This window comes from Hippocampus zosterae, chromosome 1 (assembly GCF_025434085.1).
Source record: "Hippocampus zosterae strain Florida chromosome 1, ASM2543408v3, whole genome shotgun sequence".
Taxonomy (NCBI): domain Eukaryota; kingdom Metazoa; phylum Chordata; class Actinopteri; order Syngnathiformes; family Syngnathidae; genus Hippocampus; species Hippocampus zosterae.
The window spans coordinates 10,287,486-10,314,982 of NC_067451.1; the positions used below are offsets into that span (position 1 = coordinate 10,287,486).

At 42.1% G+C, this 27,497-nt stretch overlaps 1 protein-coding gene across 6 annotated transcripts in view; it reads left to right on the forward strand.

Annotated features, from left to right (window-relative positions):
* atp11c (ATPase phospholipid transporting 11C) overlaps window positions 1-26,326 on the forward strand; it is a 42,984-nt gene extending 16,658 nt beyond the window's left edge. The window contains exons 3-31 of one of the 6 annotated variants that reach the window (XR_007962365.1): window positions 2,135-2,224; window positions 7,756-7,836; window positions 8,851-8,958; window positions 9,224-9,352; window positions 10,027-10,115; window positions 10,762-10,812; window positions 11,251-11,315; window positions 11,396-11,477; window positions 11,571-11,721; window positions 12,062-12,259; window positions 12,886-13,056; window positions 14,087-14,298; window positions 14,397-14,468; window positions 14,540-14,613; window positions 14,710-14,813; window positions 14,926-15,107; window positions 16,005-16,271; window positions 16,658-16,832; window positions 17,011-17,113; window positions 17,203-17,348; window positions 17,426-17,485; window positions 18,574-18,701; window positions 19,152-19,287; window positions 19,367-19,432; window positions 19,532-19,635; window positions 19,711-19,867; window positions 21,206-21,296; window positions 21,461-24,538; window positions 25,706-26,326. Coding sequence is in view for 4 of the 6 variants with exons in the window: in XM_052065066.1 (XP_051921026.1) it covers window positions 2,135-2,224; window positions 7,756-7,836; window positions 8,851-8,958; window positions 9,224-9,352; window positions 10,027-10,115; window positions 10,762-10,812; window positions 11,251-11,315; window positions 11,396-11,477; window positions 11,571-11,721; window positions 12,062-12,259; window positions 12,886-13,056; window positions 14,087-14,298; window positions 14,397-14,468; window positions 14,540-14,613; window positions 14,710-14,813; window positions 14,926-15,107; window positions 16,005-16,271; window positions 16,658-16,832; window positions 17,011-17,113; window positions 17,203-17,348; window positions 17,426-17,485; window positions 18,574-18,701; window positions 19,152-19,287; window positions 19,367-19,432; window positions 19,532-19,635; window positions 19,711-19,867; window positions 23,030-23,134 (3,306 nt within the window). In the remaining 2 variants the exon portion in view is untranslated. The remainder of the gene's footprint in view (window positions 1-2,134; window positions 2,225-7,755; window positions 7,837-8,850; window positions 8,959-9,223; window positions 9,353-10,026; window positions 10,116-10,761; window positions 10,813-11,250; window positions 11,316-11,395; window positions 11,478-11,570; window positions 11,722-12,061; window positions 12,260-12,885; window positions 13,057-14,086; window positions 14,299-14,396; window positions 14,469-14,539; window positions 14,614-14,709; window positions 14,814-14,925; window positions 15,108-16,004; window positions 16,272-16,657; window positions 16,833-17,010; window positions 17,114-17,202; window positions 17,349-17,425; window positions 17,486-18,573; window positions 18,702-19,151; window positions 19,288-19,366; window positions 19,433-19,531; window positions 19,636-19,710; window positions 19,868-21,205; window positions 21,297-21,460; window positions 24,539-25,705) is intronic. The other 5 variants (XR_007962366.1, XM_052065237.1, XM_052065066.1 and 2 more) reach the window with 5 other exon arrangements.
* Window positions 26,327-27,497: the final 1,171 nt, after the last annotated feature.

Sequence of the window (27,497 nt, forward strand, 5' to 3'; positions counted from 1 at the left end):
TGCAGTTTCTGGCTAATTTTGCCTTCCTAGCTCATGGTTATGATTGGTTATTGGAGGGTGGGAAGCCAAGAGTAGGACGGCAGCGGGATTTATCGTGGTGCAGAGGACCTGGGTGAGGATGGGTCCATCAATTGCGTCAGCCCGTATGTCAGGGTAAACTGACTTTAGTAATGTTTACGCAGTATGAAGATGTTTACGCTTCTTCATACCACAACTCTGTCATGCTTTTTGCTTTCACAGTCTATATTGGCCCATTGCCACTTTTCAACTCTTACTTGCTGTTGCAGCATGCTACTGAGACCACCACCACGACCCCCGCCAGTCCCCTTTGTCGGCACCGCGTCTTCTTTTCTCATTACTTTTCCTCTTTTGGGGGGGCAGAATGAGATGGACTATTCTGCTGTGCTTGCATTTCAATACCCTCCCCATGACTGATGTATTCTCTTCATAACCACTACCTTATTGCTTTTCTCAGTGTCTGAAGAATATATCTCAGCATTCCTTCCAATTTTGGTGTCTGGCTTTGTTTTTTGGGGGGGGGGTTGTTGTTGTTTTTTTTGTTTTGTTTTGTTTTTTTCCTTGGTGCTATAGAAGTTCCTTTTTCCAACTCGGTGTACCTACTTGCCTAGTCACAACTCGACTTGCCAATGGTTTCCATGAGCAGAGACAGATGCTACCATCAAATGTGTGTGGGGGCGGGGCAAGCCAGACTTCAGATGACAATTTTAGGACTTGAGACTTGCTTGGCAAAAAACGAAAATGAGAAAATTGTTTTTGACTTGATCTACATAACTACATAAAAAAAAAAGAATGCGTTACTGCAAATACTTGCTAATGTGTGAATCTGTTGTGACGAACACGATTGCAAACTTACCTTCTTAGTTGATGGGCGAGCCCACATTTTACACAAAGTACCTTTCAGTTGGCATCGTTTTGGTGATATTTTTGTTTGTTAGTTTAACATGAGGTTTTTTCCACGTAAAAGGAGGTACCTTGACTCCAAAGGTTGGAAAATACTGATCTAATCATTATTCTAAATGAAAGATGAAGTTACAAGGCAAGTTTATTTTTCTTAAACTTGTCTTACGTGATGCACCTCGACTGAGATGTCATAATTCATATCCAAGAGGGATAGAGGAGCGATTATTATGTGAATTATTTAGTACTACCCATCTGATGATAATCATACATGGATGAGCTTAGCTCATAAATAAACTACTTCATCTCTTCATTCATGGGCACACACAATTCTCATCTTTTTTGGCTCTGAATACCACCAAAATGAATTCATTTGAAATGAAACATCTGTATGCCGCCATTTTGGTGTAGCGCTCATGGAAGAGGGAGGTTGTGGGAGACTTGTGCAAACTGAACTTAAAAAATGGTTTGGGCGGTTTTAAAACCCCATACTTTAGATTGGTTCATCATTTATAAAAATAAAAAAACGATTTGTGGCAAAATAGGAAAAGGAAATTAGGATATATATGCTTTTCTGGCCAACAGCGACAATATGTGACATACTCTCATCTCTGACGACCAATATTTCTAATACCAAGCATACGAAATGGGTGATGTTTACAAACCACTACTGGGCATTATCAAATGTTTGTAAATTTTAGTTGAACATGTTGTCGTGCCTGTTGTTATATTTTACAGTCTCCACTTGGCTGCTATGGTACATTTTCCACCTGTTTCAAAGTGGCCTCCTTACCATAGCTGACCGACGGCGTCATTTCAAGAAATAATTAGCATGTCCTGCACATGAGTTGTCCAGTGCCAAGTCAGCAGCAGGGCATGGATGATCTGTGTGTTAGCCGATAAGGCGGTGCGTCTGTCCAACTGAAACCAGCAGCAGTCATTCTCACTTCCAAACATGCAAAATATGCTGCTGAAAGAGTTGCCAATGTCATTTGGATCACTAACATGATTCAAGGGTATCAAAATTCTAGGTGATAAATCTCCAGTTTTAATCAGCGCAAAGCATCTAGTTACCCAAAGTCAAATCTGTCGGAAGTTGCCTTTGCTCTTCTTCTTCCTCCCAGACGGAATACACGCATGCTTGTAAATATGAAATCCTTGTTAAAAGAATTTTACATGTATGCGATCACTAACGTCTTTTGTTTCCTTCTCACAGTATACCGTGTGGAACTTTTTACCAAAGAACTTGTTTGAGCAGTTCCGAAGAATTGCCAATTTCTACTTCCTGATCATCTTCCTTGTGCAGGTGAGGAATCATTCACGAAAAACACCCACGCAACAGTCGGTGTTGTTGTGAGCGTCAAATGTTAAATTGCTTCGAGAACGGCCCTGCCGTTGCTGCAGTGAACCCCCCCTCAGCTTTGCGGTCTTAAAAATATAAGCGATATAAGCGCATTGGTTGTCTCCCTTCCCATCATCTTTACATTCTCTTGAGCATTCTTTCCGACATCGCAGCTGTCTCCGCAGCAGTAGCTACAAACAGGTCCTAGTGTAAACAATTGCTCTGGTGCGTCCTCTCATTACATATTGACTGAAGGAGCCTGCAGAGTGACTGACTCCCGTAGCTCGAAGCCAAGTGCTAAACTAGAAAACCTCCCCCAAGGAAATTCCGTCATTATCAAGGGGTGTTGACTTTTTCCTCCCTGCCCCCAAAGGTGACACCGCAGCTTGTATCTTCCGGTTTGTCTGGTTTGACTCCGCCAATGAAGCCGAAAGAGTCAAAACACCTCAGAGCACTGCCCCATGAGATGCTCCTTGTGTTGAGTGATGTGGTGTTGTGTAAAATATACAAGATGGAACAATGCGTCCTTATGGACAGATGATTTTCAGTGTTTCAATTTCACTTTGCAAGTGTTGCGTACCTGTCGCGTGTTCACTCACTCACAGTTGGAACTATATCCGACTTTGAAGTGCGGCACGTAGACTTACCACTACCACGAGTGGACGATAGACCACGATTTCAAAAAAGCACCAGCTTCATTCAAATCTCCAGTTGAAATCAATTTTGACTGCAAGTGTTGCTTCAAATATATTTGGCATGTTTAAGGAAACACAACGGAGTATGACAGCACGCATCGTTTTTCTGGATTTGGTCAAGTGACATTTGTAATGCGAGACCAGGGGCAGTTTGACTTCAATTTCAGGCGAAAGTAAAAAATAGTGCAGGATAAAATGTAACCTCCCTAAGATGGATGAATTTTCTTAACCATATTTTTCAGACTATAAATCACACTTTTTGGGAGGATTGGTCTCGATTTTGGTCATATAAATAAATATGGTAATTTGTATTCCACAATTTCAATATAAATCAGGATATTATTTGCACCAAGAATCAGAATACAGTATTGTGTTTAGACTACTGGTGGCACATCGAACAATATTGCAAGTTTTTTTTCTTTCTTTTTTTTACTTGAGTTCCCCTTTGTTATTCACACATTATACCACGGTATTGCAAGAAATACTACAGTATTGCTAGACATAAACAGCTCACGATTCGAAAGAGTTGTATTTGAGTAACGGTTAACTTGAAATAGGTTATTCAGTAACTTTTATGTGAGTCAGCATGATGCACTGCAGCTCTACACCACTGCAAACGAAGGCCAAAGTAATAAGCAGTGTTAAAATGTCGGCAGTCTACTACAGAAAGTGAAAAAGGTCTTGCATTCAGTCTGTCTTTGTATTTTTTTTTTAATTTGCTACTGTATCTCATGTTGTGGCCGGTGAGGGAATGCCAAGGATGTATGGCGTCAAGGGTGTTCTGGGTTTGCTGAAAACTGTTTACCCAACCTACCATGTGGCTGGCATTTCTCCACTAATCCAAGCTCTTTGAGGGCTTCCTTTTTTCTGACTGATCGCCCCCCCCCCCCCCCCCCCCCCACGCAGGGTTTGTAATATACAGTATCAGAGAAAGCAGGGAGGGGAGCTAAACATGTATAGAGACCTTATGTGCACTCGCTCTTTCACCCCTTCCTGCCATTTCCTAGACAGAAATAAACCTTTTCACTCCCCCGTGAGGGTGGGCGTCATGTTAAGTGCTGCGCCATCAAGCAAACTCTTCTTTTATTCTCTTCCTCTTTTCCATTTGGTGTCTTTCCCTCCATTTTTTTTCATTCTTTCGCTCCTCCCCACTTCTCTCTGCAGCGCTGCACTGCGAACGTCAGCAGCCAGGAAGCCCTCTGTGTGATTGTGAGCGCCACAAATAGGCGCAGGCTGATAAAAAAGCACCACTCTCCTAAAAATAGCCCTGCGTGTCTTTGCGCGAATTTGATCAAATGGGGAATAGAATGCCGTGAGAGAGTAAGAGACATGGCACTGAAAGCTCAAGAGAGGCGAGAGGCAGCAGAACAAGGAAGAAGCGGGTGGGTGGGGTGAAGTGGGATGAAGTGGGAAGTGAAGGAGGAAGACGCAAACACAAACATGCATACACACGTTTCCCTGGGACTTCTGGGGCGGGAGGGTTCCTGCTGTCTGTCTCTCACTCTGACACACTTCGCGGAGATTTGTGCTGGCCTGAGATCACAGCAGGACTGAACGTAGTTATTTTATTGATTTCCATTTGTTGCAGAGGAGGAAACATATCTTGCTCTTTTGCGCAAGAGGTGCAAAGGCTCTGCCATTGATTTCTTTAATAGAGGAACATCTGGTTTGTCTTTATGCGATGAATGAATGATGTTTGCATTTTTAGCGGTACTTTTCAAACCACAAAGGACGTTGACATACTCCTGTTCCGAATACGTTTGTTGTGCTGAAGATAGTCCAGCTTGGACTATTTTGAGGAGCAGAGCTGAGCTCGCTTTTTATAGTCCATATTCGCCATTAAATTTGTCACTGCGATGACAATTGATGAATCAAACACCACTTTTGTGTTGAAAGTAGGCTTTGTCGCACATTCTTTTTTTTTTGTTTCTTTCTTTCTCTGCGCTGTGGGTTGACCATCTGGCTGGTGCATCACAGAGACATGCTGTCCCCAGTTCGTGATGGTGTTTTTGCTGAAGCTTCCTCAAATCAGTCATGCCTACTTTTCAAACATGTAAACCGAAGGCAGTATCTTTTTTTTAAATTTTATTATAGTTATAAAATCCAAACTAGAGGAGACTCAAACCATAGCCCTAATACTGTACTTGATGAGGCCCGATAAGGGCCTCTGTTTTGCCTCAGTTGCTTTATGATACGATTAATTCAAAGTCACTCGAATTCTCACCAGTAAATCAAGCCACTGATTATTTTGTCCATCCTTAACTGTGTTTTTGAATAGTTTGCATCTGAACTCACATTATTGATTTCAAGCAGGCTCATTTCAATGCTACTACTTAATGGCAAGAATAGTTTATACAGTGGTGCCATGTGATAGGAATGACCTGACCTTTCGACATAATAAACGTAGTCCAGACCAATTTTTTTTTTCTTTGAGTACAAAATTTGACAAAGAAATGCTCTACAGTAGCACTGAACTCCTCTCACGTTACAAGCACCAAAACATGAATAGTTCATCAAAAGAGGCGTCAAGCTAGTTATTGCCATTCCCAGTTTAAGATTACTGGCAAACAAAACAAAGAATAACATCCTGTGTCATTAAAACAACCACGTGACGTTGCCTTAGGGCACTGGTGGGCAAACAACGGCCCGCGGGCCGGATCCGGCCCGTTGGTCTTTTTAATCCGGCCCGCCGAAGATTGGTGCACAATTATGGTTTGATTGCATTCATTTCATTTGGACTTGTAATGACAGGTATTTCAACACCAGGTGGCTCAGTTACTTAAAGTTGCATAGCACAGGGAGGGAGGAGAAGACGAAGAAAGGGGGAGAGAGTACGACCATGGAAAGGAAAGTGATATGTATCTGATTAAACGAAGCGGGTAACAAAGTACGAAACATTCAGGAGACGCCTGGAGTCGGAAAGACTCAAATCTACAAGACTTTGAAAAACAAGGAAGCAATTCTTACTCAGTCTGATTCTGGCAATTTCCATGCTCAGAGTGAATTGCTTGTGGCTCGAGTAAATGAACATTTCCTAGAATGGTTTGATTGTTATGTTAAAAACTTTCCGCAAACTGAACCGCTAATAAGAGTCGGAGAGCAGTCGAATGTGTAGTGCGTGAACAACGGGGAGCTCAGTATACATCCTTGAGGAGAACCGGTGCAGAGTGTGATGGTGGAGTAGAATGTTACATTGTTACTGGCATACAAAGACATTGTGCTATCTTCTTTATTTTCTATTTCTAAGTTTTTGCCCGGCCCTCCACAATATTTTCTGCTTCTCATTGGGCCCCTCGGGAAAATAATTGCCCACCCCTGCCTTAGGGAAATCATTTTAGTCCATGCAAACAATGAAAAACGGCATTAAAGAGGATAACAAACTGCATCGATGTCATATTGTTATCAGGTGAGGTGAGGCAAGGCAGCTTTATTTGAATAGCACATTTCCTCCCCTTACAACCCTTGAAGCATATTTGACCACAAATAGTGCAGTAACACATGTAGGCAGTCAGTGTTGAGTGTTAATGTTGTACTGCCCCCAGGTGGCCATTGGGGGCACAGCAGAATGGCCAGCACAATGTCCATGGAAGTGAAACCCAAAAATATGGCACAGTTTTTCAGTACATACTGTTTATGTCACAACATTTATATTTTTATGAAGTATAATATAATAGAGTGCTTTTTTTCTCATTAAAAATGTAATGGCATTTTATTGCCGGGGGATGGGGCGGGGGGCTCTGGAATAGATTAGTAGCATTTCCATTCATTTGGGGAAAGATGTTTTAGGTACTTATATTTTCAGTTGCAATCCTGGTTATGTGGGAACACTGAATTTCCCCACACCCTCCCATTTCCAGTCAGTCAACAAAAGCCTGATCATCATCTGATGATCATCTCTAAAGACTATTCTGCTGCCTGGGTGCTTTAAGAGGAAATGCTGCTCTCCTATCTGCTAAGAAACCCGTGAGGTGAACAAATTGTAAATGTTAGACCTGTATAATGAGTTTTCACCTATGTTGTAGATGGCAGACAAGATAACACCTAACGTAACCTGCTTTTATTTTTCATCATTTTTTGTTTTTTTTTTGTTTTGGTTTTTAAACCGGCTATCTGATTGCCCTGTGGCACCACACTGCCTCTCACAGGTCAGTCTTGTTACTACGGCACAAGGTCATATGTGGGAATTCTGTGCTGGTGCATCTCACGTGTCACATTTAAAAAAAATGTGTGGTTGTTTGTACCCCACTATTAGTCCTGCTTTTACAGGTGATTGTGTTCCGGATTAGTGAGAGAGACCAGGATTATAAATTCCAGTGTAAATCTCATGATTGTTATAGAAGGGGAGTTGGGTGGTTTTAGCAGCAAGCTTTGGTCAGGTGGTGCTCCGCAGCGGCCTGTTTGGGATTAACCGATTACTGCTTCAAATTCTAAAACTCCACCATGAAAAACTGTCATGCTTCAGCTTTTGTGCAAACTGGTAATGCGAGTCCGACAATGTTTTGGGCCGGCATGATGGCGCTGACAGAATAAGCCAGTTTGTACAAAACATCCATTCCTCCAGTGTTTCTGACTGATCCACGATTCAGGGGAGTAATAGTCCCATGGCCAAGACACGGACTACACCCTGCATTTACTGGAAGAAAGCCTGCCCCACCAAACCACTTCCTCACTCATTTCTCCCCACAATACGCATCTGCCGCTGATCAACTCCGCACTGTGCTGATTCAAAGCACGCCATTATTTTTGCAATGTGAAGGTGACAAATGTAGTACACTTTTGATCTTTATTTTTTTTCACTAGGTGATAGTGGACACCCCCACCAGTCCAGTCACCAGCGGCCTACCCTTATGTTTTGTGATTACAGTGACAGCGATCAAGCAGGTACGATCTTGCCTACTGAGCATTGTGTGTGTGAGACTTCTCATCTCATCATTGACTTTCTCCTCATTATAACAAGTCTCCATTTGTCCTTCTTCCTGAAATGTACATGACTAATTCTCTCCTGGACTTTGTAATTACGTACTGCTGTTGAATTCTGATTCGGCAAGACACAAAGTGGGCCTCTGAAGGAAAGACCACAGGGAACTTTTCAATGAGCGTAACTCTGCCTTTGTTGCTGCTTGCGTCCCCTCTTCTGATGTATTGTCTCACGACTGACTTTTTCTTTGGTCTACTACTGAGGCTTTGAAATGCACAACAGTGGGCGGACTTCCTTCTGTAAATGTTATGTGGCCCACTGATAAAGCTGCAGGGCTTTTAGTATGGCATTAAAGGGAACAATGTGACATTCTGGCTCACCCTTTTTCGTCAACTGTCTCGTCAAGCTACAGTGCCGTGTAATAGTGTTTTTAAGTTGAAACACGTTATAATTTTTAATCCGATTCATAAATTAATTGATTACTCAAATAACCGCTAGTTGCCACCCTAGTATAAACTATCTACTGTATTTCATTGATTTATCTCTGCGTATGTTCTTAGTACAGCATGCCCCCCCATTCCCCAATTAGACTGCTCTATGTAATTTAGTTTATTTCAATGTCTCACCTTTATTTCAACCACCTGAGATCATCACATGCCTTTCACCTTTCCCTGTAATCCTTCTTTCTGGCTCTGCCCCTGCCTTGGCTCACCTTCGGATTCGCCTCTTCACCTTCTTTATCTCTGCAGCACCCCGTTCGTCTCCATCTTTATCCATGAGTACTGGTAGTTTTTAAATGCACCAACTCGAGTCTCTGCAAGCGCTCCTTTGCACCTGGTGCACATAACAATGAAACTGCTAAATGCTAAATGCACTTTTCTTTATTCCTCAATTCCGATGTGGTTGTTGAGAAAAACACTGTGCATTTCTTTCACGTAGAAATCCAAATGTGTCATGCTGACTTGCGTCCCCTATAGGGCTACGAAGACTGGCTAAGACACAAGGCTGACAATGAGGTGAACAAGTACCCTGTGACTGTGCTCGAAAACGGTCTGAGGCTACGGAAGGAGAGCGAGAAGATCAAGGTAGCTTGCAGCATCCCCGCTAGCCTCCTGAGAAATGGCGATTTCCCATTAGGCGTAGTTCTGGAAGAGATGTTAGAACATGCGCCGACTGCTAAACAGAAAACATATTTCACTTTTATGGTGAAGAGTGTGTCTCGGATGTTGTCTGCAAGTATTTTTGTAAATGAATCTAATAAGGGCAACACTAATGTCAGGATATTCAAGATGGATATGCAGCCATTTATCAGATGTGGTGTGGTGGCCAAAAAGCTCTCTCTTTGTTTAGGTGGGAGATGTTTTGGAGGTAGCGGAAGAGGAGACCTTTCCCTGTGATTTAATCCTGCTTCGATCCAGCCGGGATGACGACACCTGTTTTGTTACCACTGCTAGTCTGGATGGTGAATCCAACCATAAAGTAAGTGGAACTGTTTTCAGGCGGATAGATTAAGGGGACTCCTGTGATGAAAAAGAGAACTGTAACTTAATACAGTACAGTGGAACCTCTGTTTTTAAATAAATTCTCCTTTCCGGAGAGTCTGATGAAACCGCAATTGTATGAAAACCAAAGCAATACTTCCAACAAGAAATAATGTAAAGCCATTAATCCGTTACAGGCATCTACACAAAATATATAGTATAGAGAATAACTTCAGTTTTACATTACTCAATTAATCACTAATGGAATATGTCATTAAACATTAAGAATTTTAGCTTGACTCTGCTTTCTTTGGCCAAGCGCTGGCCTATTTACATGTGACACTCAAGCTATTTGTCCTTGTTTCCTGAGTCTGACTGCTCAGTAAGTCAGTAAGTGGCCAAAGAACGTGGAGTGAAACTGCTTAACTGTTTTTACGTTTAGCTGATGGCCGAAACGCGGACACCTCATTCATGTAAACATTTTTAAAATTACAAAAATGGAGATCGGCTTTTTTACAGGACAGCGAAATGTGTGAAAAAAAAATAAGAATCGTGTGAAAAGCAGGATGTATATTAATGTTATTCTTAGTTCCTTTCCTTCATGCCAGTGTGTTTTGGTGCTCGTTTCATCTGTGCCATATTCATGACACTCAATCTCTTCCTCATCTCCAGACACACTACACTGTTCCAGACATAGAGAAGGATCTGGAATCCCTCAGTGCCACTTTAGAGTGTGAACAGCCCCAGCCTGACCTTTATAAGTAGGTATTCATCAAGTGACTTCAATTGATTCACCCTACGAGTCTGCATTGTCCGTGGTTGTTGAAAAGTGCAGAATCCTTTCAATTCCAGTTTTTATGGTTAAACCGAAAGGGTTAATCTCCAATATCAAAATGCTTTTTACCAGATGTGGACAATATTCTGTTATCCTTTTGGAAATAAAAACCCACAATGATCACGAAATAACCTGGCATTGCTATCCTGTAATCGTTACGTAAATAACTTGAAAGTAATGAGGAATTTGTTGGAATACATATTTGACATGTCATAATACATCTGGGACAACGTTTTTAAATTACTATTGCTTTTTTTCCCTTCTTTAATAAAATGGTACTTACAATTCTGCATGTGCCTTGTGCTCAAAGAAAAGAACTGTACCTATCTTGAAACCAACAGCAGGGGCAGATCTTTTTTTTTCTGGGGCTGCTTTGCTAAGTTTCATGAACTTGTGCCAGGTGCAAATGAATCCCACTCAGTGAGTTTTTTTTTCTTACTACTTTCTTCAATTTCAAGTTGATTAGTGATAGATGTCGGCTTTTCTCTCGTTCATGGAAGGAAACCCAAACTTTTGTCCACGTCTGTACTTCTGCTCAGCAAGTCATTAACGCGTGTGCATTTTTGTGCCAGGTTCATTGGCCGTATGCACATCTACAAAAGCAATCAAGAGCCTGCAGTGAGGTGAGAGCACTCATTATAGTCCGCCAGGCTGACTTTTAAACGAGAACCTACCGGTAATCAAAACCCAGTTTGCTTAAGCACCCGTTTGCATCGCGAGCAAATCATTCTTCTATTGATCCTTTATAGTAGTAGTAGTGCACTGGTAAAATTAAAAGGGACTGGCTCGGATTCAGAGACTCCCTCCAAAGCATTGCCGTACTGTACATGTTGATCACTGGCTGCCTTTGTCGTGGCTGTTTAAACGAATGCCAGTGTCTCTCCGTGAATGCCCAGATTGCAGTCATATGGCCCACGGTCCCTGCACTGTTTAGAGACAATGCCAGCTGGGCTCCCAAGGTTTCGAATAAATAAAATGAGAAGAATGGAATTCTCTATAAAATGAGAAGAATGCGGAACTCTATGCCCCTGTTTCACTTTAACCGATGAGATCCTGTGCAGGTCTTTGGGCCCGGAGAACTTGCTGCTTAAAGGGGCAACTTTAAAGAATACTGAGAAAGTATGCGGTGAGTCTACTATCATGTGCATAATGTTTTACTAACAAAAGTAACAAAATGTAACTTATTTTCTGCATGTGTTCTTTAAGGTGTTGCCATTTACACTGGCATGGAGACCAAAATGGCTCTCAATTATCAGGGCAAGTCTCAGAAACGCTCTGCTGTGGAGAAGTAAGTTTACACCAAGGTGCCAGTATGTTTGCCCAGGTGTGATGCCAAGCTTTTAGGCAACCCGCCCGTGCATTTTCATGTCTTCACTCTCAGGTCCATCAATGCCTTCCTTTTGGTGTACCTTTGCATTTTGGTGAGCAAGGCTCTGGTCTGCACAACGCTCAAGTATGTGTGGCAAAGCAAGCCTGGGCAGGATGAGCCTTGGTACAATGAGAAAACCCAGAAAGTGAGGGACACCAATCTGGTAAGTTGAAAGATGGGTCTAACCGGCATAAGAGCAGTGCTTTAGATTTTATATGGCATACACAGGAGTGTTGTTGTAACGTCTAAGGCAACAGCTTCTTGCACCATATTTTTAATCTTATTTTACAAGCGTCACCCTTTACTGATCCGCTTTAATAAAATTATGCAGTGTGAAAAGTGCATCGCAGACCGACACTGTGAAATTGCCCATTTCATTGACTGTTAACCCTCTGCGGTAATCAACTTAACATTTCAATCTAAAAATCGTGGTTTATTACCGCAGCATTACAGGAACACGAAAGTAAGATTTATAATGTCTCATTTTTCTCTTCTCTCACTAGTATCTAAAGATGTTCACTGATTTCCTGTCATTCATGGTGCTCTTCAACTTCATCATTCCCGTGTCCATGTACGTGACGGTTGAAATGCAAAAGTTTTTGGGATCCTTTTTCATCACCTGGGATAAGGACTTTTTTGACCCTGAAATCAAGGAGGGGGCGCTCGTCAACACCTCCGATCTCAATGAGGAACTGGGACAGGTCTGTATTGACAGAGATGATTGGTTTTAGATTACATACGTAGGGCTATCATCTCCCGGGCGGGTGTAATTCTTTTTTATATGCACCTGGGTTTACCCATTTTTCATCAACATATATTCTCCCACCCAAACAAACGATGCGAGTATAGCACATTTTGAAATGGAAAATTAAAATAACTTGCATAACAGCTGTGTCGTTGGCCAGTATATAATTCCGTGCTTATTTTTATTTTTTTTAAAGGCAAGAGTTAAAGCTGATAGATTGTGCAGGTGTAACTAAATAAGAGGCCCGTAAAGTACGATTAAATTCTTCTATAAAACGATGAAAGATGATCTGGCAGCATGTGATCGCCCGTCTAATTACAACAGATGTACTTCTAAATGCTAATAAGTAACCCCAAGCAGTCGGTGTCATTTTTACTTATTTAGTTTTATGGCACTTTTAATTGCCGTCAGTTGCCATCGACATTTAGATTTGCCCGGTGATTGAGATGACAGAGATTCAAAGTTAATGCTGTGTGCAAGGTTAATGATCAATGCAGTGTTACTTTCTCACTCGGTCTGACTGTTCAAATTGAACTCACATTTAAGTGACTTTGACAATGCAGATTTTTTTTTCCTTTCCAGGTGGAGTATGTCTTCACAGACAAGACAGGGACCCTCACTCAGAATAACATGGAGTTCATTGAGTGCTGCATCGATGGATTCCAGTACAAGCACCGAGACGTGGACTCTGAAGTAGATGGATTTTGTGTCACAGATGGGCCCGTGAACAGTCTGAAGGAAAAAGCTGGCAGAGTAGGTGTTTGGCGGCGTCGCCCCATCTGTTATACACAGGAAAAAAAAAAAAGGAAAAAAAATCCATGTATGCGACAACATATGGCTGCGATATCACTCAGTGCCCCGGAAGGCCCTTCACAGGTCACCCACATACAGTCTACTTGCCATGTCAGCATATGTATTCAGCACTCAAGTGTTTGTAGTACGAGAGCCGGAAAGCACTTTATCGACTGCGGTACGATAACATGTATATGATATGAAGAAGTCTGAGGGACAATTTTCCGGCGTAAGTCTTGAGCTTGAACTAATCACCAGCTACTCTATATGACACTGGGGCTGCAAACGAGTTTACTTTTGTGACCTTGACCCGGCAAGTTCCCAGTGGAAGCTCAAGAAGCCGCAGGAGTATAGAGCACAAATTAAGTCACTGGAAAGTGAAAATAATTTTAATTTGTTTGTCAATCAAATAGTTCTCAAAATGGATGCGCCTTCATCTTGCGTCTTTTTTGTGCCTCCACATTACTGCATGTTGGAGCTGTGACAATGTATCCACTTAAAACCTCCCGTGACTGAAAACGGGGCGCTCTAAAGCAGCCAGGCCTGTGCAAAGCCCCAGTCTATATGTTACATTGCCGTTTAAATTAAATCTTTTTTTTTTTACTGCATTTTTCCACCTTCTCTCCTAGATGTGTGCAGACTCATGCCTTACAATGAGGCACGCTAAGGCAGCCACACCAGTGTACTATCCAAAAATGAAGGCCCCCACCCCCATATCCACATCTGAGTTTATAGTTCAGTCTTTGCATGTTTCATCAATTATAAAATGTATTTGGAAAAACAAATCTCTGAATTGACGTGACAGGGTTTTTTAAAAGAATATACGCTTTTATTGTGTTGTAATTATCTTTGGCGTAAAACTGCACTAAATAGCCCCTAATCCCATTTCCTGTGATTGTTTATCAGAAATACATCAGAAATACATACAAATTTGCCTAAATAATACCCAAGTAAGGATGAGCGGTTTTGAAAATGGTGTTTGTGTTGCTAGGAACGCGAGGAGCTGTTTCTGCGCGCCCTTTGTCTTTGCCACACGGTCCAGGTGAAAGAGTCCCCCGACCCGAGTCAGGTCCAAGACGGCAGGATGGCCGAACAGGTAGATGCCATCGTACTCCCTCGGGTACTCCACCGTGTCCCTCTGGATGAGAGGGGCTTCATCGCATCCTCCCCTGATGAGGTTGCTCTGGTCAAAGGTGCCATGAGGTAAGGGGCGAGCTGCTGGATTCATGTTTTTATTTATTTATTTTTTTTACTGACCAGATATGGAAAGTTGTCACAACAACGTTTGTCTCCACCTGCAGGTATGGCTTCACATTTCTGGGTCTGGAAAGTAAAGCCATGAAAATCCTCAACAGGAGCCATGAAATTGAAGTGTAAGTTGGTTCATTTGATTTAAAAAACAAAACAAATGTCCTTATTGGAACGTTGATTTTTCTCTTTTCAGCTATGACCTGCTTCATGTGTTGAATTTTGACCCAGTGAGAAGACGAATGAGTGTAATTGTCAAATGCAAATCAGGTGAGTGAGAAACTTTTCATTTTGAATTTGATTTTTATTTTCCACCAAGTAGCAATTCTTGAACCCTCTGCTCTTGTTTTTATCAATGTCCTACAGGTGATATTGTGCTCTTCTGCAAGGGAGCAGACTCCTCCATTTTTCCTCGCGTCAGACAGGAGGAAGTGGAACCGATACGTGTGCACGTGGAGCGGAATGCAAAGGTGGGGTGGATAACACGTCCTTGCTTATTATCACTTCAATCACTTCAATTCACAACAGATTTATACAAGGCTGATTTGAACACTGTGTTTGTTGTTGTTGTTGTTGTTGCAGGAGGGCTACAGAACACTGTGTGTGGCTTACAAACTACTTGGCACAGAGGAGTATGCCCGGGTGGACGCGGACCTCAGGGAAGCTAGGCTGGCTCTGCAGGGCAGAGAGGAGAAGCTCATGGCTGTTTATAACGAGGTGGAGACGGGCATGAGTCTCATCGGGGCGACTGCTGTTGAAGATCGGTGGGTGTCGCCCCCCCTTATTTTTATTTTGTGTGAACTTTTAACGTAGTAAAGGTGCGATGTGTCTCGCCTGTTACCTCCCTCAGGACATTGTCACCTCGTTATCGTCTTGTTCGATGATACTGACATCTAGTGGTTCACATGGAGTATTTGTACTACTACGAAAAGGGAATATTGTGCTTTTCAGTGATAACTCTATTAATGAACTTGAAATGTATCACCGTCTTTACAGGTCAACTTAATTTGACCTTCCACAAACTTTTTAATGCGAATTTCTTAACTGTTCAGTCTTTAAGTGCTTATCCCACAACACTCTGTTCTTTAACACTGAATTAAATTCATAACAGGCATTTGATCTATGAATGCATCTCAGGCTCAACTGGAATTGGTACTTAAACAAAATCCTCTCCCTTTTGCTGTTCTTATTTTGTTAGCATTAGGCCAAGTGAGCTACTAATTGATCAACAATCTTGAAACAGGATGTTGTCCGAGGACAGGGACCACTGATCTTAGTGTCACAGAGAATCCTCAGCTGGTTGCACCAGAGAAACTTAGTAGTTGACATCCTTGGACATTTCAAAATGAATACATTCTTTATATAATATATATTTTAAAAATTTGATGAAAAAAAAAAATGAAATTTGAGCATGTGAATGCAAGGTCAGAAAAAGGTCAAACTAAGTTCTGCCAAATTTTGCATCGCATCAGTGACTACTTTAACGCTGATCCAATTTAACATGTCCAAATGCTGAAATAGTGATCAGTTTAGTTTAGAATTTTTGTGGTGAGATAAAAGTAGTGAAAATTTGTTGATAGTGCAAAACAGGAACATAACAGTTCGATTTTGAAGTCTTGGAGGTTTGATTTTGTTAATGAAGCAAAATTATTTCTTTGCAGACTTCAAGAGGAGGCCGCAGAAACTATGCAGGCTCTGCAGGGGGCCGGCATTAAGATCTGGGTCCTGACGGGAGACAAAATGGAGACGGCAAAGTCTACGTGTTTTGCCTGTCGCTTGTTTCAGATGACCACTGAGCTGTTGGAGCTAACGGTGCGCACTCTTGAAGAAGGAGGTCGGAAGCGCGAGGAACGGCTGCACGAGCTCTTACTTGAGTATCACAAGAAGGCGGTGCAGGATGCGCCATCTGTAGAAAATGGCATTGACGGGTTGGTGTCTTAACCTTTGTGATGTCTAGTAGCTCAAAAAAATGACTACACCCATCTTGTTTTTGTCAATTTTTCATTCTCTTACTTTTTATGGGATAACACTGAAGATTGTACTCCTTTACTGGCACCTCAGAATAACTCGACATTCAACTACTATTAAAAAAGAGAATGAGAATGCCAAATTTAACACATCTTAATCCCATTCACACCTGAGCCCCAAAAACTAGTAACACGGAAAATGGAGAGACAAGATGGGCCCACTTTTGTTGCCAGTGATTTAGATATTGCTTTGTTGAAGTTACTTTGAGGAGACAGTTGTAAAATACTGAACCAAAATGTGAACTGGGTACACAAGTGCTGAAATCCCGACTGTCTTCTTCAAACAGGAACTGGTCGGTTTCCAGCCACGAATACGGTTTTATTATTGATGGAGCCACTCTATCAATGGTGCTTAACTCCACTGATTCCAACTCCAGCCACTACAGGACCCTCTTCCTGCAGATTTGTCAAAACTGCACCTCCGTGCTGTGCTGCCGCATGGCTCCATTGCAAAAAGCCCAGGTCAGAAAAATATATTCATTCATTCATTCTCTATATTCAGCCAATCGCAGGGCACATTAGACAAAGAGCCATTCACCCTGGATAACTATTTCACTGCGCTTCCCTTAAAGGAAAAAAAGGTTCACTTATAAAACAGAATTAAATTTCTTTGACGTTTCTTTCTCATTCTTCTCTTCAGATAGTAAAACTGGTGAAGAACTCGAAAGGCAGCCCGATTACCCTCTCCATTGGTGATGGTGCCAATGACGTCAGCATGATTTTGGAAGCTCACGTTGGCATTGGTGAGAAATCTCGTGCGCTAAATGTGGTGAAGAACGCAAGTACTGTGAGTTGAAAGTCTTTGCCTAATGATTCCTTCTTGATATTTCAGGAATCAAGGGTAAAGAGGGTCGACAAGCGGTGAGGAACAGTGACTACGCCATCCCCAAACTCAAGCACCTGAAGAAACTCCTGCTGGCCCACGGGCATCTGTACTATGTTCGCATTGCACATTTAGTGCAGTATTTCTTCTACAAGGTAGCAGAGCAAAAACACTTGATTTGGGCCATACAGAGAACACACTTTTGAGATCCTCTCCATCCGCTTTGCCACAGAACCTGTGCTTCATCTTACCTCAGTTTTTGTACCAGTTCTTCTGCGGCCATTCCCAGCAGGTGAGTATGCCATGATATCTTTCAAGGTTTAAAACCGGAGTCATCGTCTCACGTGGCTCAAAAGCTCACTCCACCCCATTTCCCCCCCGCCCCAGATTGACCCTTTGTTCTTGCCCTCAGAGGTCTGAACTTTGTTGCTAGATTGCATCCACCATATTAGCGTTGTAGAATTGTCTGGCCTAGAAGCATTGTGGCAGTAGAAACTGTTAAAAGTTAGAGATATTTGTATTTCAAGTGAAATTTCAGGATGAGCCTAAAATGCATTCAAACCTTGAGAGGTGAACTTAATGTGACCGTCTCTAAGCTTTTGAATGCACATGTCCAACAGTTTAAACGTTTCAGTCCTTTGCTCACAAGTTGCTGTTATTTAATGGGGAGCTTACCTCTTTCACTCCCAAAGACGTTTTTAAACGTCTTTTCAGACTTGGTCCAGAAGTGGCTGGTGCTGAATGAGTTAACGGCAAAATTCACAACGGGCGTTTGAATCTTCAAACGCCCAATCAATGTCCTGGTTCAATTAGAGCTGGTGTTTAAAAACACTCGTCCTCATCATGCTTTTCACATTTTGACATAGGACCAATACGACACCTAACAATGGATCAGTAGTACCTTGCCATTTGTGATCCTTCAAACAGGATGCTCTCAGAAAGAACTATTTTAATCAATTGAGTTGACAAACTAATTTCATTCAGCAATCTCCTCTGTTTCTGTAAGTGGCTCTGCTTCCTCAACCTAACCCTCTGAGAATAGCGAGTCGCCATCACACTTGTACATTGTTGTGGAGTCGTAAAGTTGACAAATATAGCGTTTGTTTGTTTGTTTGTTTATTGAACATAAAACATATAGAGTAATACTTTGACAGGAAATAAGGTAGATAAAATAGTAAAAAGAAATAAATCAGTCTTCATTCAACACAGTTATGTTCAAGGGAGTAGGAAGAAGTAAAAAACGTATCTAGTCCTACCCCGTTTAAGTTTGATGAGCGTATGCGTGTGTGCTAGTTTTGTCCACTCCGTGATATTAACCCCTGGTTGCCCCCGTCCGTCCCTTCCCAACCTCTTTCCACATTCACTTCCCATCCTCCCCAGCCCCTCTATGATGCAGCCTATCTGACGATGTACAACATCTGCTTCACCTCTATGCCCATCCTGGCTTACAGCCTCTTGGAGCAGCACATCAGCATCCAGGCTCTGCTGAGCAATGCTCCTCTCTACAGGTAAGCTCCTCGAATCTTCCCAGATCTGCAGAGTTGCAGGGATTTACTTTTACTTACCTAAAGGTTCATAGAGGGGAGTTTTTTTTCTTTCCTTTTTTTCCATGTGTGTGCAAAGAACAAGTATTTGTTTTTCCAGTAATACATAGTCACTCAAAAAACATCACACCAGGCAAAGTCGGTGTACCCAGATGTGACAAGTGCCAAATGTTTTTATTGTTGTGTCCTTTATTTGCCGTGTACTGGCTTTTGCACTTCCAAACATTTCATTTGCACTAGTCCACCTCGTCTATTATTTAATTTTCCATAGGTTAGTTTTACTTTAATCAGACCATGCTATGGTCTGAGCAAATGGATCTGTGAATGCACAAAAAGTGCATCCAAGCAGAGAATATATAAAATGCCGCCGTTATCATTTTAGTGAATTGTTTATGGTGTTTTTGTTTTGTTAAGAGAGATTCGCAAGAATGCCATGTTGCGATGGAGGCCCTTCCTCTACTGGACGTTACTGGGGGTCTTCCACGGTTTGGTCTTCTTCTTCGGTGTCCGATGTTTGTTTCGAAATTCGGCCCTGCAAGATGACGGCCAGGTTTGTTTTCGACTCCCTGGACGCCTTTGTTGTACTCTGTGATTCTGAGCTCACGCGCTCCGTTTCTCTTTGCATCCAGGTTTATGGGAACTGGTCATATGGCACAATCGTATTCACTGTCCTCGTCTTCACTGTCACACTAAAGGTGAATCCTAGCTGTGATGAATAACATACACCGAAGATGTTCAGCAGGAAAGTGCTAACATATTTCAGCTTGTTGTTTTGTCTGCGGTCTTCCCCTTAGCTTGCTCTGGACACACGGCACTGGACATGGATCAATCACTTTGTAATATGGGGCTCTCTTGCCTTTTACGTGCTTTTCAGCTTCTTCTGGGGGGGAATTATTTGGTGGGTAAACAGACGATCTGGCTCGTTGTGTCTCGCAGCGAGGTGTCAACATTTGTGTCCTCTGCCCTCCCGCAGGCCGTTTCTGAGGCAGCAGCGTATGTATTTTGTGTTTGCCACCATGCTGAGTTCATTGTCAGCCTGGTTGGTCATCATCGTCCTCATCGTGCTCAGCCTCCTGCCAGAGATCCTTCTGGCCGTCTTCCGCAAGCCCTTCACCCCATTTACTCAGCAGGTAGCGCTTACTCACGCACACGTGTATACATGCAAACACTTGGCCTGCCCCCCTCTCCCCCTTTTTTTAAACACTAAACCTGCTCAGCCTCGCTATTTTCTTACTGTTGGATTTAACCACATTTGAGACACATGATGCGGCATGTTTAGTTTCTCTTGTGAACATGCTCGTCTTGTCGACTGGCTAAAGAAATTCGAACGAGACACAAAGTTGGGTACACCCGTAATATTCCTAACCTGAGACTTTATCAAGTGGGAAATGATCCATTTGCACTTCTTTGGTCTAAAATATATAATATTAATTTACTACAAGTATTGTATCTTTCTTCATCTATCTGTGTCAATGACCTATAATGAAAGGCAGAAGATTTGAATGCACTTTCAATTACTGTAATGTCTTTTTCGACCTGTTCAATACAGAAGAAAACTCGCTTTGCATTCAACTAGTCACGGCCACTTTTCACACCAAGTCAATTTGTGATGAATTCAAACAACCACATCATGATATTGTGTATTTATATTCACATACAGTAAGAGTGACATCCCAAATTCTGCACATAGAAAAGTTCCAAAAATTATACCGTGGGGACTAATTAAAAAATGTCTTTAGATTATGCTGATTAAAACTAAAACTGGCCAAATAAGCACAATTCCACCGATTATCTTTGTAAGATTTGCCAGTTTATCATGATTGTTTATGCCATCATAATTGAGACAGAGCAGTGAGAGGTGTATGCAGCTCCCAACAGGTCACTCCCGTCAACGTCTGCAAATGGAAAGCACACCATAGTTTAGATTAAGTGGGTTAGTGTTCACGTTTTTCTCAATCTTATAACCATGGAAATACTGTTACAAATTTCATTTTACAATTTTTTTGGGGTCGTTGATGTTTTCAAAGATTGTACCTATTCCATCTAAGTGTTTTATTTACATACAGCCATTTATTTCATATAGTTTGGGACAAAAGGAACCCCACAGTTGAAAAAGGTGACGATGCAGAGATCAGTGTTGTATTTGCGCCCAAAAATGAGTTAAAACAGTTGTCGGACTTAATCCACCAACATAATCTGTTCCCCGATGTTGTTATTCCTGCGTTTATTGCTGACTTTGCCTTTTTAGATAAATAACTTCACCAAAATATAATGTGAAATATTGTGGCTTGTGAGCATATACAGTATGTTGTATAACCCGCGATTTCTAATGTAGTCTCCGACTGCTTAATATCTCTTGATACTAATTTGCTCCACTTGAACTGCTATTCACACCTAACACTTTCTATTCACTCTGCTTCACTTTCCCTGCTCTCTCTTCCACCGTGGACCCCCCGGTCTCCTTTAAGATGAAGCACCGCCTTCCTTCCTCGGGGACTTCTACTATCTTCATGTTGTCGCAGACCGCTAGCACTCATGGCTTCTCTTGGAGTGACTGAGGTCTCTTTCTCGTTCTGGTAGCGTTTAAGTCTCCCTCCCGCTCTTTCTGTGTCTGCACTTTTCATTCCTTTCCCCACTGTAGTCATCTTTCTCACCCTTCACGTAAAAACGAATGAGGAAAGCGATGTATTGAATTAGCCAGCAGATTCAAACCTTGATTTCAGTACTTGATGTTGGAGGAGCAGTGCGGAGGACGACTGAAGAGTCTATGGCCAAAATGACAAAAAAACCATCCAGCTCGTCAAGTCTTTCATTATTCTGCGTGCTGTTGTATCAGTCAGCCGTTTGTGTCCTCCCAGCTGTGTCTGCTGCTGCCGCATGTTCAGCGCAGTGGGGTCAGTTCAGCACGTCTGAGCATCCACGTCTGCATGAGGCTCAAGTTGGCAACCACATAAAAGACATGCACCGCAATCCCCCTTCTGGCCACTGCAGTCTGTGTGTCTATGCGTGTGTATGTTCGTGCCCTGCAGGGCAAGGGTGGGCCAACATTTGTGCTCAAAAGTCATCATTTTTATTCTTTTCACAATGTCTAAATTTTACCCACTCCTGGTACATTAGGGGTTGGAGCAAAATATATTCAATGTCATGCTCAATGTCTTAGTCGCTACACTCTAAGTAACACATCATTAAAAAATGTAAGCTTGAACTAAGGTAAGCAACTTAGAACAGTTACTGTATTTACGATTCTGGTTTCCTGTTGAAAAAGGCAATTTTTCCATGTTCACATGTCTCGCTGTATCGTCTTTTTGTGTATTTTTACCGCTTGTGTCTGACGGCAATCATAAGACCGATGAAGACAATGTCTGTCTCTGTGTTTGTGCGTGTGCTTGCGTGAGGGGCCATGAGGGACGCGATTCAGGATCATCTCTTTATACCCACTACAGAAAGACTTTCCTTCATTCCAAAACCAAATTGTTTCGGGCTCACATTCACAGGTGGAACGCTCATACGTACGCCGGTGAAAGCCTCATTCTCCCAAAACGCTCTTGTTTGCAGCAGATTTTTTTTCTTGCTGATACAGTTGTGAAACGCACGCACACATACACGCAAACGCAACTAAAACACTGTCATTCACAAAAACGCACCAAAGGAAAAACAATTTCGCTCACATACACTAACCAAAAACACTTACTCCAGCGCAGTGGTTCTTAACCTTGTGAGGTACCGAACCCAACCAGTTCATAATCACATTCACCGAACCCTTCATGAGTGAAAATTAGAAATAATAATAATGTAAATAATCATGCGTCTGTTTTTTTTTTTTTTTTTTTTTGCTTGACATAGTTGGCATGTATTAGAAAAAAAATCACACGACGTACTGTCACAGTCGACAGTCACTCGTTGATGACTGAGCGAGCTAAATTTCCCGCAGCACTCGCTAGAAAATGGGCGGCAGATGACCCGTGGCTGTAGTTTGGAACATCAAGACAATTTTTTGGGGGTGGGGGGCTGTGGGCTTAGACACAATACTGAAGTGCTCTCACATTGCTGAAATTCTCTCGTCACGCTAAACGAAAATTTTCATTTTTAGTTTAGAAGTACATTTCAGCATGGTGTGTCATCGGATTTCAACTCTTATATGTCCGAGCGTTTCATTTTGGCTTGTGTGCCCCCCCAAGAAGAGTCTTTCAATAATGGGTGTTTGAGGTCATCCTGAAGTAGCTCCTCGATTTCCCCTCATATGCTTGCCAGCTTAGTTACGTCAATGGTGTCCTCTTGCCTCACCCTTCTAGAGGAATCCAGTTGAGTCGAATGTGGGGGCCGTCCCGTCCCCGCTGTCGTCAACCAGGCCCCTGCTCATGAGAACCTTTACAGATGAGTCCAATATGGTCATTTAAACAGGTACCAGTCCGCTCCTGGGCCTTCGAAGCCAATCTAAGACTGGCTACCCACTCAAGCCCCCGTCAGCTGATGTCTTCACAGTCCCGACTCCTAACTTAGTCTTACTAGGCACCCAACCCCAAACAAGATGTGGTGTGTGGCTTTGTGTTGTGAACGTTGAGATCGGTTGGCTGAAGAGATGCATTATTTCGAGCAAATTTGTTAAAATTCTTCAAGAGGTATGCAAGTGGTTGCAAAAATCATCTCTTTTGACCAAATTGCTCCTTTCAGCCTCCCTTTTGATGCCTACTCGCTCTCACCCCTCAGCATCCGCTTTAAAAAAAAATCGAAATGTTTCTTTTGAGTGTGATGATGATGATGCCAACGTTGTTGGGTTTCCACACCCGTCAGTGCGATTGTGTATTTGCTGTTGAAGTGCTGTGACGTGATCATGTGTGCATGTTGGAACGATGCCTTCATTGTTGGTGTCAACCTCGGGCACGGTGCAAATGTCACATGATTTTAAGAATTACCCGTGGCTACAGCACTCATCGTGGTTCTTTTCACAATCAAAAATTGCTAACCCTATTGCATTCTGTATTTATTTTTGGTGAACCATCTTAAGGAGCCATTGTTCAGACATTTTGAAGAAGTTTATATTTTCTTTACAGGTTGCGTATTTGTTGTTTTTTATGGGGGGGGGGCTTTAAAACGGATTAATGGCACTTTGAGTCTGTTCAATGGGGACGGTGATTTGAGATATGAATGTTTTGAGTTGCAAGCATGGTCGCGGAACAAATGAAATGATCTCAAACTGTGTTTGACAAGCGATTCATTTTATAGTCTGTTTTCTTATTTTGACTTAAGCAACAACCAGTTACAAGTGTTCAATATCCAAATGGTACGAACAAAAGTCTAAACCTAATTCTGATAACATCAACGCTGATGAATTAAAACACTTGTGAAAAGAACCAGGATGACCACATTTTAATGAGTGGGGGTGTTCTGGTTACTAACTACTCTTAACACTTTGGGTTTTCAGTGTCCAAAATGTTCATATTGCTGGAGGTTAAAATGGCTGCCAAACTGTCGAGTGGTATTTTTGGCAACATTTTTGCACAACGATACAAGCAACATCCTATGTCACGCTTCCTTCGGAAGCTGCAAACTTCCACCTATTCTCTCTTGCAATGTGAACATTGGAGCTTGTAGCCATTTTGTTCATAGTTGTCACGATGTTTTTTTTTGTGAGTGCGTGTGTGTGTATATGAGTGCGTATGTGTTTGGACCATATTCTGTTGTGAGAGCAAAGTGTGTGACCACCACTTTTGAATGTGCTGCTGAACAATGGCATCAGGCGCTTAACCCCCATTTCTGTTCTCCAACTAGCTGCCCGACGGTGACCTCCTGTGCACATCCAGGTAAAGGAAAAAGACAAAAACGGTTCTATTCACTCTTTGCCGTGGTGAGAAGGAACCACGTCCAAACACTTGGACTGTACTTAAGTAGATTTTCACTTCTCTGAGAAGTTCCCCACGTTTGAAAAGGACAGCAGCGATTTTTACCCCCTTACATGATAAAAATAGAATTATAAACTTTTTTTTCCCCAATCCATGCGGTTGACAAAACACAAAAAGGGACAAATTGGTCAAATCAACCAAGTTTTGACTGGTTGAGATTTTTTAGGGTTGCTGGTTAGGGTTATGGTTAGGAGTAGGGTTGTGGTTAGGATCAGGGTTTCGGATTTGTGTTTAGGTAGAGTTATGTTTAGGGGGTTAGGCGAAGGGGGTTGGCGTTCGGGTTGGGTTGAGTTAATGTGTAAAGTTTAGGGTTTGTGTGAGAGTTGGGTTAAGGTTACGGAGTTAGGGTTTAGGGTCAGGGCTATGGATTAGTGGGTAGGGTTATAGGTAAGGTATTACGGTTTGGGTTAGTGGTTAGTGGTTAGGGTTAGCGATTAGGCCTTAGCTTAGGGTGTTGAGGTTAGGTTTAGGCCAGGGGTCGGCAACCCAAAAATTTGAAAGAGCCATATCGGACAAAAAAACAAATGTGTCTAGAGCCGCGTGTTGCCGGCCCCCGGGTTAGGCGTTACGGTAGGGGTTGGGGTTACGGTTACCGTTAGGATTAGGGGTAACTTTGAAAACTTTAATTTCACAGTCAAGATGGGTGAAATCCTCCTTCACTGCCTACCTGTCAAAAACATAACTTGACAAATATGCTTTGGCGGCAGTAAACGGTTGGATTCCAGTTGATGAATTGAAAGGTCCATGGAAGTGAATGAGTTGAGCAAAGGATTTGACTTGGTACTTGTACGATATAACAAGACTCTCAAGGTCTTTACTCAATTATCTGTGCTTCTACTTAAGTACAGTGTGAGCACTTCTGCCGCTTCTTTGTGTCACAGAACTTCCTTCAATCAAGAGAATTGCTTCCCTAATTTTTCTGTGCTTCTGGTTGCTGTGTTATTTCTCTGTGATGGCTTTTTGTGTGATTGTAATTTTTCTTTTTTGTTGTGGGGCATTTTTCTTGTGCTTTTTCCTTTGATGGTGCCTACATTTACCATATTGTTTTCTTTTTTTCCTTTCTCTCAGGCTGCAGCTGTGGCAACCATCTCTTACAAGCAACTGAAGGCTCGCCAGTGAACAGATGCAGCGGCGGTGGCCACATTTCAGGGTTTCGTGCCAATCAGGTCAGACGCGTGACCACCGCGGGAGGAGGCAAAACGGCACTTCTGACTCTGGGTTGGGGGGAAAGAAAACCTCAACTCTCCGTCCTCCTTTGTTCAATTTTAACAACCTAACGTACACAACATGCCGGCCACTCCTGACTGTAGAGCAGCGCGATGCATTCTTTTGTAAATGTTTGTCATACAGTCCGATGACAACTATTTTGTCTTTTGTCTACAAATGAATGCGTACACAGCTGCCTTGTCCCGAGCTCTGACTGCTGTGTTTTAACAAGCAGTCATAACGTTACCACTCAAACCACTCGATTGCAGGGGCGGGGAAATAATATTTACAGAAAAAAGTCTTTGTTAAAGCAGTGCTTTCAAGATGACAAGATAAGGCCAATGTGTGTTTAATGTTTGTTTTTTTTCCGGCAGATATAACACTTCATTCTTTTTGTCTGGATTTTTTTCAATCACTAAGTCTGCAAATTTGTTGCTCAAGGTGGAGAGTTTCCTGAGACCCTGTCCATGCGCTCTAAAGTCCCCCCAAAAAAGTGCATGCGTGTCTGTGTGTGTGTGTGTGGGGGGGGGGATTAAGGAATAGATTAGCGATTTATGGGCAGTGTGGCAAAACTCAAAGCGTGACCTCAATCATCACGCCACAAAGTGTTTGTGTTTAATGTGTTTAATTTAAAAAGTCCAAATTGAGAGCAGAGTAATATATTTGCGCTATACTGCGTGGATGTTAAATGCTGAAAGCCAAAAAGCATAAAGACTGAACAGACATTTGTGACTTCAGTGTGTTATTGTTTTTTTAAAATTATTTTATTTTTTTGTGTGAATGCGCGTGTCCACAACATTGTGTAACGTCTCGATAAAAGTCTGAAACGTTTGTTGGGACAACTTGAAAGTTGGCCATTCTCTGTTGTTACGAGCATTTACTTGATAATATAGTTGCATTGATTTGCCTTTTACAGTCATGCCTTGATTTACAAGTTCAATTTGTTTCTTGACCACACTTGTAACTCAAAACCTTTGAAATAATTGGAATGTCATCAATTCCATCCAGCCCCCAAGAAATGAAACCACTTTTGCCCCTTTTTTATTTTCTCATCATTTCAGTGGTCATTGGGCTGCTCCTTGTGTGCATGTCTTTGCCACCTGGCAGCAGGATAATAGACACGGCAATGCATTCAAAGCAAGAAAGGGCAAATAAGGAACGGCGGCTCCTAATTTAAAACGTGGGTCAGATGACTTGTATCTCAAGGCACTGCTGTATTTGGGGAAAACCAAAAAAAAAAAAGACAGCTCTCCCAATTACAGGGCAGGCATGCTGCTCTTTAAATTAAGCTAGATTTACCCAAATTTCTCGAATTTGTGTTTGGATGATTTGCATCAATGATACTTTTCATATGGGGTCCTGTTAAAATTCGTTGAGCACTCCTACACTGTTGAAGAAACGTCAATGGTTCACCAAAGCATACGATGTGGCCCACTGTGAGGAGTTTATCAACTGCTTGAAAAAAAACCCCAAAACACTTGGGTGTTACATTGTGCTGTTTACGTGCTCCCTTTATTTATTTGAGCAGTACAAAATAAAACAATACTGTATTACAATACATTCCATTCAACCATCCATTTATTTTTTTCAATACACGATATCAAGGATTATTATTGTTAAAGCTATCACTTTACTCAGAAAGGTTCTATTTTCA